The following is a 12,179-nucleotide window of genomic DNA, read 5'->3' on the forward strand; positions in this document are numbered from 1 at the left end:
TTTCCTTCTCTAGATCACCACAAACCCAAGTGTAGGTAGTTGGATTAAGAGTGAATTTAACTGTTTCTTTCAATTAAACTAATTACAGGGTTCAGGAGTGAATGTATCCCTTCCTCTCTTAGCACTGTCCATTTGGGGTTTGACGCTGTCTTGTACATTTTTGTATAATATGTAATCCTTTTTTCTAAAATAGTCTGTGATGGACACTGCCTGCCCAATCAGTTCCAGTGCACTGACGGCTGCTGCATTGATGGCACTCTAGAATGTGATGCAACGCCAGACTGTACAGATCACTCGGACGAATCTTCCTGTGATAAATGCAAGTAGTTTAGATATTTGTTATTACTTTGTACTTACAAATGCAGCCCAGGGTTTGTTATAGGACAGAGAAGCATTACTGTGCAGCCTGACCGCCTCTGGTTCTGGCTTTGCGAAATCTCAGTAGCTAGAGCCCAGCCCAATGGCTCTGATGTAGTGCTGCATGCTACCATGCATGAATTGTGGGTCCAGTTTCCAGGCCCTGTTATGCACCAAACACGTTTATGGCTCTTCTCCATGGGTACAAGATTTTGTAGAAAGTATAATTTTTTTATTGAGCAATATAAGTATTCTTGGGAGATGCTGGATGCCATTTCTCTGACAAACTGACCAACCAGCATCTCATTTGTATACATGGACTGATCCTTCTTTTATAGGTAAAATACAATACAGTACTAGGTCAGAAATTCTTAAGTTGCATGATCACCTGGAGTATCATTTACATAGGTTGTCATGTCAACAGCATGATAAATTACCCTGACCAGTTCTCCAAGTGGGGGCACATTTACCATCACACTTTAGATAATCCTTTGTTCTGTTAAAATCTTGCTATTCAGGGCAATCTTCATATTTTAGGCTGTGTTTACAGATGCCCCTGTAATGACATTCTAACCTGAGGTTCTGATTGTTGCCTTCTGCTCTTGTGACCCTATAATTAGGCATCATAAATTGTTGCCAGCTTCAATTGCTGTCCAGGTGTCCTTGGAATTCCTCCAGGTCAGGCTCAGAAGGGCATTTAAAGTTCACATAGCCAGAAAGGCTAAGATAGCAGAGGATTCTGGGTCAGTTGCCGTCTCCATATTGGTCTCAAGCTCAGGCACACATCAGCCCGGCTTCTGCTTCTTGAGCCTGGGAGGCTACAGAGGCAGCACTCACAGCTGTCACATATTGGCAACACCTGTTGATCAGTGTGGCTTCTGGCCAAGGACTGTCACTGCAGCACAGTGGCTGGGCTAGACAGGAGAGCAAAAAGAGTAAAATGATGAAAACCCCTCAAGAGTTGCAAATGAAGGCTTCTAGCACTATTTTGCTCCAGTAGAGGCTGGTTCTGATTTTCAGCTAGAAGTCCAAAGGAAGAACTCAGAAATTAAGCAAAGTTGAGCATGGCCAGTACCCAGAATGGGTATATGCAAGAAGCAGTGGGCACTGAAGAAAGAGGTGTTGGTGACACAGCAGTGGATACCCCAGTACTTTTATTAGGAGGACTACCTTGTCTGCTCTATAAACAAACACACATTTGAGCTTAATGTTTTTCCTTTCCCTTTTTATTCTATGTAGTCACTGGTTTAATTTAGCTAGTCCATGTTAGCTGTTGTGAAGGTCAGCAGTACGACCTTCACAACAGTAGCATCTTTTGGATGCATGCTGACCTTTAGCAGGGTTCTTCTGGTACTAGCTGGGAAATCAGGTGGTGGGACCTTCACTGAGCTACTGTCTTCCAATTGTTCTTTTCCAGACAATAACGAATTTGACAGACTAAATAGAATAGATGCTCCGAAGGACAAAGGTAAGGTCATAAGCCTGATACTTCACTTTGAATGCATATACAGTGTTGCTCTCTGCTTCAATGACAGGGGGAAATGTGGAAAAGAGGATTTACATTCAGACAACATCCAACAAGGCATGGATCTGTGCAGTCTGGGTAAACAAGCATCGGGGTAACTTGCCTCATGTGGCGGTTACTACCCTTAAGCCTTATGATTCACCTTTGATGCAACTCCAACATTACTCTCTGCATCAATGGCAGGGGGCAGCAGGAAATTCGAATTAAACAGATACCAACAAGGGCCCTGAACTTGGTGGCTGGTGATGAAACAGATAAGTGTGGGAGCTTGCTGGGCAGACTGGATGGGCCGTTTGGTTTTTTTCTGCCATCATTTCTATGTTTCTATATAAGCTATTTAAAATAACCGTTCAGCTTGCCCAGTGATGTGGATATAGTTCTGTGTACTGAGATGCCTGGAATCTCAGGTTCAAGTCTCCTGTCAAGTGCCTCTGGCGCACTGTGGAGCTGCTACACACACAAGGCTCTACATGCAAGGGAAGGTATTTGCTGCTGTGCGTGACACTTGCCGATTTAGAGCATTGCTGAGGTGTTCAGTTCCCCTCCATTTCTGTTAGCAAAGAGGTGAAGTCACCCACCTGCACAAACATTGGTGGGGAGTGGGTTCAGGCCAGGTTAAAGAGAATAATACAATGGAAGATCTTCCCATAAGGTAAAGAATAGCTCCTAAATTTCTTTTCTCACACAGGATCATTTCAGTCTCTCATATTTTTTTTCTCACACAGGGTAATTTTGGATTTTGAAAAAGCTGAGAGAGGTGGTAATAACAGAATTATCATTTTCTTTTTATTGGGCTATTTTTTATTGGGATGACTAGTGCAGTATCATTTTTGTAACTATAGTACAAAAGTAGAGCAGATGTGATTTATTTAGGAAAAATTGACTCTTATTCCAGGTAATAATCAGTTCAAAGCATGGTACAACAGAAGCACATATATTTTTAGTTTTATATTTTATTATAAAATATGATAACATTTTATTACAAAAACTAAAAATGCCTACAACAGATGATAACATGCCATATGGGGTCAGACCAAGGGTCCATCAAGCCCAGCATCCTGTTTCCAACAGTGGCCAATCCAGGCCATAAGAACCTGGCAAGTACCCAAAAACTAAGTCTATTCCATGTTACCATTGCTAATGGCAGTGGCTATTCTGGAAGTCAACTTAATAGCAGGTAATGGACTTCTCCTCCAAGAACTTATCCAATCCTTTTCTAAACACAGCTATACTAACTGCACGAACCACATCCTCTGGCAACAAATTCCAGAGTTTAATTATGCGTTGAGTGAAAAAGAACTTTCTCCGATTAGTTTTAAATGTGCCACATGCTAACTTCATGGAGTGCCCCCTAGTCTTTCTATTATCTGAAAGAGTAAATAACCGATTCACATCTACCCGTTCTAGACCTCTCATGATTTTACACACCTCTATCATATCCCCCCTCAGCCGTCTCTTCTCCAAGCTGAAAAGTCCTAACCTCTTTAGCCTTTCCTCATAGGGGAGCTGTTCCATTCCCCTTATCATTTTGGTCACCCTTCTCTGTACCTTCTCCTATGATCACTGCAACCTCTCCAACAAGAAACATTCCAGAAAAACATACAAACCCCAAATAACGTAATAAAATGTCAATTTTCAAAGCAAGGTGTTCTTCCCTGGCCCTTCCCCTTGTCTTTCATAGTCCTTTGGAGCTTGAGCATAAAATGATCTTTACGTGTTAAAATCAGCCAACGTGACTTTATCCTGAAACTTGGTAATCCTGCTAGAACTTGTTCCCATGTCTGGCCAGTTGCAGCTTGGCATTCTAGTAAATATACTTGAATATGGTACCTTCAGTGAACAGACAGTTTAAAAAAAATGCATATTTTTAAAATATATTAGTATTTTTCTACTGGACAAAAAACCATAAATGCAGATGCCCAAGTAAAAATGTGAATTGTTTTTCAGTCCAGTATGGGAGTAGCCTAGTTAGAGCAATGGGCTGAGAACCAGAGAAGCCAAGATTCAAATGTCACTTATCCCTTCTGACCATGGGCAAGTTACTTTGCCCTCCTTTGCTCCAGGTACCAACTTGGAAGATAATTTTCAAACAACTCCACACAGCCCCATATGCTCTGCTTGCAAAATATAATCTGGTGATGACAGCTACAATTGACTGTTTATATGATTTGGATTGTTCTACTATTTTGTTCTTATTTGTAGAATGTTTTTGTATTGTGTGTGTTTGTGGGGGGGGGGGGGGGGAAACCTGTGCCAATAACTCTGTAATCCGCTGAGAACTGTGGATCACCAGGCTATAAACTTGATAGATAAAATAAATATGCATGTGTATGGCCATGGGGAGATCTGACAGTATTCTATAACCTGCATGTATGAGGTACGTGCAGATCACAAAATGTTTGTATAGAAATGCATGAATACCTGCAATGCTTTGAAAGTGCGTATGTTTCCTACCTATTTTAAAAACACAGGTGCATAAATTTTTACATGCGAATAAAATTGTGACTTGCTCATGTAAAACCTTGTTTAGGCGCAAAAGTCTCTGTATATTTTAAAACATGCAGGTGTAATTGAAATCATGTTTGCCAAAATCTCCACTGTTCACCCAGTCTTTTTTTTCCAGGAGTGGAGGAGTAGCCTAGTGGTTAGAGCAGAGGGCTACAAACCAGGGAAACCAGAGTTCAAATCCTTTTGCTTCTGCTTGTGACCTTGGGCAAATCACTTTATCCTCCGTTGCCTCAGGTACAAAGTTACTGGGAGATGTATCACGCCCCAGTAGTGCTCTAGCACGTGTTTTATCGTACTATTTTTTTGCATCTCCCTGCCCAGGTTCTCTCCCCTATTACAATGACCTTTGCATGCAAATCACATGCATGAATAATGCAAATGCATGCAAAGAAGGTCATGCATAGGTAATGCTATGCAAATATTTTATTGCAGCTGACTGAGAAGGTGGTCAGCCGATAAAATAACACCACCTTGAAAAAGCGCTAAATGTGAGGCAGGAAGCCCAGGACTCTAAAACGGGTCCCGAGGCTCCCGCCTCACATTTAAAACACAAGCCAACCAAAAAAAAAAGCAAAGAGGGAAGGTTGAGTGGGTCTCAGGGCTGCCACTCAAGATGGCCCCCAACTTCCCCCCCCCCCCCCAAGGTTTTTCCCATACAGAGGGTAAAAGATCTTAGAAATTAGGGAATGCGTGCCTCAGGTATCTTTAAGATGAGATTTAAACTTTTGGCACGCAACTGTACCTGTGGAAATTGGCTGTCCAAAAATTGCCCACCATCAGCACATCCAAAAGTCCATGCCTTGTGGAAGAGAGGAGGTGTTCCTGGGGGCATGTTTTAGAGTGGGAGAGAAGAAAAGCGTGCAAGTGAGCACACGTGCTTTTGTATTCACAACCTGTTTCAACATAGAAGTCCACAGGCATTTTCTCTTTGAAAATTGGTGCCAAGATCACCTAAAAAAAAAAAAAAAAAAAAAGTACACATGGACTTTTGCCCCAGTATGGGAAATTTTGAAACTTGGCCCCCAAATCTTCCCAGCCTTCTGGCAGGTCACTTGTCGGGGGTTTTTTAGAACCAGCTGGGGTGCAGATTTCTGACTTTCAGCTTACCATGTACAGAAACAAGGATCCAGACCTTCTTAATCCTTAGGTCGCACAGTAGCCCAGTGCCATCATAAACTAGCCAAGCTCTCTGTTATCTTCATTATATTCAAACCTGCGTGCCACAAATACAAATCTGGCACCTCTCTAACTGTTGATCATGAAAGACATTGGCTCCTTGCTTTTTTGATCAGAAACTGATGTTTCCTGATTCTTATAATTGGACACCAGTATTTCTTTTTTCCATATTGCATGACACACAAAGATTGATCAAGTACAATTTGTGGAGGTTTTGTTTTTACATTAAAAAAAAAAATATATAGAACCTTTTGGAAATTATTTCACTGGTAGGCCCCTAACTTTTCCTGATCACCTGCTACACCTGTATGGCTTTCTTTGGGTTTCCTCTTCACAAATGACTTGGGTCATTTAAGAACATGTAAATGTGAACAAGAGATGTCTGACAGCCGGGCAGTAGGAACTCTTTTTCCTGAGCATGTCCATAAAACAAATCCTATAGATAAGCTTTTTCCGATAAAGGCCAGATCCATTTTTTCAAAGTGACGGCAAATCTGGCAGAGAGGACTGGAGTGAGGGCTGCCAGGAATAAGAGGCATCCAGTATAAGATTTAAGGGCTGAATTTTTAAAGCTATTTACGCACAGAAACCCATATTTTCTGCATGCAAAGGACAGATAGAAAAATAGTCGGGGCTCCAGAGTGCGTAGAAGTACGCTCATAGCCAAATTACACACGCATACTCCTATATGAACTGCAGGGGTGTTCCAGGGGAGGGGAATAGTTGGAATTTATGCGCATACGTTTATTTAAAATAAAAAGGCGAGCACATGCATTTAACTCGCATAGAGTTGCAGCTCTTTGGAGGGTTTAACTTGTGCGTGTTATCTGTTTGCATATCAGGCCACTTTCACAAGCATTTTCAAAGCAAACTTGTATAGAAACATTATGGCAGAAAGCATCCCTACAATTCCTACCTCTGGTCTCCTGTGGTTTTTTTCCCATGCTTTCTTGAATTCAGATTCTGTCCTGGTCTTCACCATGCATCCACCACCGGTCTCTGTAAAGAAATATTTCCTTAGATTACTCTTGAGTCTCCCCTCACTACAGTATAAGGAGTCAGGGCCCCAGAAGGGGTGGTGGTGGGATCCCCAGAGAGAAGGCAGGAAGCTGAAGTACAGTGAGGTATTTTGAATAAGCTAAGGTCTGCAAAGGTAAGCAGCCTTTGTATTGTACTCTTCTGTTACTGTAAATGAGGTTTTTGTGTGGAAACCGCTAGTCTCTGTTTTGGCCGTTCCCAGTTACCACAAGGATACAGTCTTCCCCTCTTACACTGATCTTTATTCCTCGTAGCCACATAAGATTACCGTACTTTTAGTCCTTAAATGTAGTGAATGAAAGGCCACCTCTGAAACCAGGCCCACTATACTAGCCTAGAATCAATGCCGTAGAAAGCCAGTAAACAAGTTCCCCCCAGCGGACTTGCATCTTGCAGACGGTCTGAGCTACAATCTCATTCACCACGACATCGAGCTTTATCACCAAGCTGCGGCACTGCTTTTTATTGACTTCCGCCGCTCGCTCATCCCTTACTTGAACAGTGGATATTCCATGCGGTGCGCTTGAGCTGAAAGAGAGCACGAGGGTAGGCATTGCTGAGGCACACAGACATGTCTGGCTGGAGCTGTGATCTTTATTTCTTCTTTCTTGGCAGTTCGGTGTGGGGAGTATCCAGATACTGGACCTTGCCGTGCCAGCTTCCCCCGCTGGTACTATGACCCATTCCATCAAGACTGCTTCAGTTTTACTTATGGGGGCTGCCCTGGCAATGAGAACAAGTTCATAACCAAGGAGGAGTGCATGACCGTGTGTGAAGGATTCTCGGGTAAGCGATGGGTCGAATTTCGGCATTACTGCGGCTCGTCACTAGAATACGTTTCTCCAGAATTTATGGCTTGTTACAGATTTCAAAAAAAAAAAAAAAGCATATTCTGTTTGATTAACAGAATTTGGGAGACCTCCTATTTGTGCAGTCTGTCTGTAAAGGTCCCAAACCTTAAGTGCAGAGTTAATTCATAGGTGTGGATGGTAGCCTAATTCTGTGACATTATAGCCTGTCTTTCCTGAATAAGAAATATGCTCCATAATTTCAATCATTGGTCTCTTAATAAAAGTATCTGCCTGTAAAAGAAGAGCTTTGATTGGACCCTGATTATTTACGAATTTATGATACCTTTTTATTAGTTCAAATGAAGAATTCTCTGCACATGTTACATGTGAGGTTTGGAGGCCACACGTGCAAAGTAGGAGCATGCATGATCTGTATCACTCCTCGATGGTACCTTTTTGTGATTTTCAAAACTGCAAATGTCAAGAGTAAAGGCCACCTGGTGTTTGTGAACAGTGAATGTGGCTGGGATTTCTGTACTGCAGTCTTACCATCCTGTTTAAGTCCATGGCTTTGCTTTTTTTCCCTTCATAAAGATCGGGACATGTTTGGTCGAAATGGCGAGAGAAACCAGAAGTTCTCGGAAGGAGGTTCTGGTAAAGAAGGCTTTTTATATGATCTGTCCTCTTATTTTGTTTAATGTACATTTCCCTTATATGCCGGACAACATGCGTTTGTGATTGTCGGTAATCCTCGCTGGCCTGTGGGCTGGAGGGACAGTGCCTTTAGGATGATTCTTCGGTGCTGCTCTCAGACCAGGCTACTTTTTGGAATAATTGAGGATAGTGTGTTCTGTTTTAATTCATTAGCAGCAATGAGTAGACCCTGGCAGTCTCTCTAGTTTGCTCATACTATACCTATTTTATAAATGTACGTGTAAAAAAAAATATATAATGCACCCATAATGCCCCTGATTTATATATGGAGACATATTTTATAAAGTATGCATGTATAACATTTTGAAAACACTAGCACAGTGCTTGGAAATTACTGGTTCGTCAAGACGCTGCCAGTTCATCCCAGTCTGTCTCTGGTTCACCTAGACCCTCGACCACCTCATTCTGAACCACCAGTTCACCTAGGCCTCTCACCCAAAAAATGCAGACAAGTCTGATTTTGACATCTGCAAGTTAATTAGTAGGTGTAAAAGTGTGCATTCAAGTTCAGTAATGTAATAGTAAAAAGGGTTCAGTGTTACTTGGGTAGTGGGGTTTATAATAGCCTGTGTGGGCCTGTTTTGTGGGTATAGGGGGCTTGTGCCTGTGTGAGTGGGGAGAGCCTTCTGCTTGTGTGTGTTCCTCTTCCTGCATGTTTCTGTGTGGGAGCGTGAGAGTTGGGCTTTGCAGACAGAGCATATTAGTGAACAGTACCCAGCATTGCTTGGGTTGTCTTGTCAATAACAGTCTGTGTGTGGGGTGCCTGTGTGTGTGCGCCTCTGCCAGTGTGCCTGTCTCCGTGTCTGTGACAAGGTTTTTGAAACAGAGCACATTGCCTTTGCAAAGAGCACCTTCTACTGTTCAGCTAACACCTGGTGGCCACAGCACAACAGTGTGGCCAACTGACACTGACGCAAGCCTTTTTTAGATAGATATCTAGCTAGATAAAGATATGCATATATATCTTACAAAAGTATAGTATGCGCATATTTATTTAATTACAAAATTTATAGACAGTCTATCTAAAATTCTCAGTGGCTTACTGAATGCCCACCTAACCCCCCCCCCCCCCCCACTGGTAAAATATGTGCACGAAATGGAAAATACATTCAAACTCTCAACATTTATAAAATAACATATACACAAGTGCATGCTACTTATGCGTGTACAGTATATGCTATTTTTACACACACAACTCCTTTGAAAATGTACTCCTTAGATTCTACTTCATCATTTTCTCTGTATGTAAAGCTTCTTCCTGCCCTTGCCTAGCTTTTGGAACAATAAGGGGGAGAGAGGAATAGGTGTAACATGCTATACCGTGTGCCCTCTTAACTTTTTGTACTTTTATAGGCTCGGTTGAAGTTGCTGTCGCTGTACTGCTTGGCATCTGCATCCTTGTGGTCCTGGCAGTCCTTGGTTACTGTTTTCTGAAGAAAAGAAAGAAAAACAGTAGGAGAAACCAGCCTACTGCTAACGGCTCCACCATATCCACCACGGAGGACACAGAGCATCTGGTGTACAACAGAACCACCAAGCCTGTCTGACACACAGAAGATTCTTCATATCCACCAACCCCCATCTGAGCAAACCTAAGTGAGCAAGAGCCCCCAGCTCCCCATATGAAACAGAGGAGGAATTTGCCGGAAGCCTGAAGATCTACCAAGAGGCTGTTCTTCCCTCTTATGTTTGAAACGAATGCTTGTGCTTCATTGATATTCCCACCCTGCCCTCAGTAGGATAGGATGTTATCTTTGATATCAAAAGTTCTATATATGGCTCATGGAGTTGGCATTTGTTTGTTTGTGGACTTTTCCCAAATGGGACACTCATCAGCCCATATCCTTAAAGGATCCAGTGACTGACTTCAACTGAATTAAACATTTTGTTTTTATTGTAATCCAGAAAGGAAGAAATCTCTTACTAGAATGATGATTATTTTACTTTAAATCTGAGTTCTGGTTCCTCGGCAAGAAAAGACTAGCGGTGTCCCTGCTGTTTAGCATCCCCCCCATTCCCTTTTCCGGTCTAGAAACTCCAGGGTGTTCCTAAGATGAGTTCAGTTAAGATCTTCTACCTTTTTTGCTTCCCATCCTTTGGTATCGGGAAGCGAGTGGTGGCAGCCTTTTAAAAAACCACTCTTTTTTGACAGAATTTTAGTAAATGTCTTAAGTAACTAACTTAAAAGTAGTGTAGTGAGCAAATGCGACTTGAAGCAAACACACAATTTTTGGTTTTACATGATATTAAAGGAAATACTTGTTAAGTAACTTTTAAATCTACTGAAACGATTCACAAAAATTCTTAAGATGTAAACCAGCCTGAGCTGCTTTTTCGGTGGTGGCAGCATCCCTGCCATCCCCTGGGTTTTCTGTGTGGTTTCATCCCAGTAACTGTCAGAGTCCTCTGGTTAATGCCAGGAATATTGGCGTAGGTGTGTACAATGTTGGCTCAGCTGTATAGCATGTGGTGATAGGTTTGTTGTGTTCTGTTCATAAATTAATTTAGTGATTTTGTAACTTTCTTTTAGAATGGGTATAAATGTAAACTGTTCTGTCTCCTTGACTAAGTTGTATACTGACGCACTACATCACCACCTAATGTATTCTCTGAATCTCCCAGTGTTTTGCTTTTTTGTTTTGCTGATGTCGCCGGTGTTTTCCGCCCCTAAAATTGCATCAAATTAAGGCCAGGATTAAGGGGGCGGTCGGGCGCACCACGGTGGTGCGGTTTCGCCTGCCGCGGTGTGGTCGTGCTGCACACTATCACGGGCATTGCGCCACCGTAAAAGGTGGTGCTATTTCCCGTGCTACTGCTGCCAGCCTATTTCCCTAATCCCCTCCCTGACGACTCCCCTCCACATAATTTGAATGCTACTGCCGCAATAAGGTCCTTATCGCGTGCAAGAGGTTACTGGCAAAATACCTACGAATCATTGACTTAGCTCTGAAAGCCCCTGGGGATGTACATCACCATACACCTTCTTGCCTGCCTGCCTACCTATAGCCTCTGCCTCAGTGGTGAGTGGTGAAAGTAGTTTTTTTTAGACTCTCAATATAGATATCCTTTTTAATGTCAGGTATGCACCAGTGAGTCTCTAAACAGGGTGGAAGCCATATACCATCAAACTAGTGCTGAGACTGACACTCTAGGCTTATCTCATTCTTAAGTTTAGAAAGAGGGTGCAGGAATGGACTGGTAAGTTCTTGTAATAGTTTTTATCAAGTACAAACTGTAGTGCATGCGGTCTGTGACGGCGTATACCCTAATTAGACATTGTGCCTCAGTGCATGTGTGCAGGCATAAGGTGTTCACTGGAGGAAATATCTTTTTTTTTTTCCCATAGAGAAGTGGGCACTATGCTTTGGGGCCAGCCGTGCGCTGAGAGCAGCTTTCTACTGTTGTGCGAGGGAGTGGGATTAAGAGCGTGCACAGCTGTGAGGGTTTCAGGGGATCCTTTCTTCTGTAACGGAGGCTATGCAAGCGTGTGCATGCCTGGGTAGGTGGGGAAGTACAGGGCTGGGCCTGGAAACATCAGCTGCTGGATGGCAATTAACAGCTTCCAGAAGGAAATGTCAAAAAAGGATTCCAGTCTCTGTAAAGCTTTTTATTAATAAAAGGAGATTTCCAGAATGCCCATGTCATCCCTCTTTAGTAGGTTTGTCTGTGTAAATATTTTTAGCCTTTGTTTCTAATGATCTGTAAACACAAGTTTAATAAAATAAAAAAATCGGTGTTTTGTGTTCTTATAAAAAATGTGGAAACCTCTTCCCCAACTTTATTGAAATAGTGGCTTGCTTTACTTCTGTTATTACTGTGGAATCTTGAATGTGCTCTTGGGCCTAGCTTACTGACTGAGACTTCCTTTCTTCTGGTCTAAATCAAAGGATTACAGGTCTTTCTAGGCAAACGTATGCATTACATCTGTTCTTGGGGATCCCTATCCAATAGCATTTTCAAGACACCTATAATAAATATGCATGTGGCATAACTGCAATACAGTGAAGGCAGAGCATGCAAACTTATGCATTTTCTGTTTTGATTTCCTGAAAAGCCCCTGAGGAGAGGTT

The 12,179-nt window shown here is 42.3% G+C and overlaps 1 protein-coding gene across 2 annotated transcripts in view; it reads left to right on the top strand.

Moving 5' to 3' along the window:
* SPINT1 (serine peptidase inhibitor, Kunitz type 1) overlaps positions 1-11,843 on the top strand; it is a 76,853-nt gene extending 65,010 nt beyond the window's left edge. The window contains exons 6-10 of one of the 2 annotated variants that reach the window (XM_029598587.1): positions 194-319; positions 1,775-1,825; positions 7,220-7,390; positions 7,990-8,049; positions 9,463-11,843. In XM_029598587.1, the coding sequence (XP_029454447.1) occupies positions 194-319; positions 1,775-1,825; positions 7,220-7,390; positions 7,990-8,049; positions 9,463-9,656 (602 nt within the window). In that variant the 3' untranslated portion in view covers positions 9,657-11,843. The remainder of the gene's footprint in view (positions 1-193; positions 320-1,774; positions 1,826-7,219; positions 7,391-7,989; positions 8,050-9,462) is intronic. The other variant, XM_029598588.1, reaches the window with a different exon arrangement.
* The last annotated feature ends 336 nt before the right edge of the window (positions 11,844-12,179 follow it).

This window comes from Rhinatrema bivittatum, chromosome 4 (genome assembly GCF_901001135.1).
Source record: "Rhinatrema bivittatum chromosome 4, aRhiBiv1.1, whole genome shotgun sequence".
NCBI lineage: Eukaryota > Metazoa > Chordata > Amphibia > Gymnophiona > Rhinatrematidae > Rhinatrema > Rhinatrema bivittatum.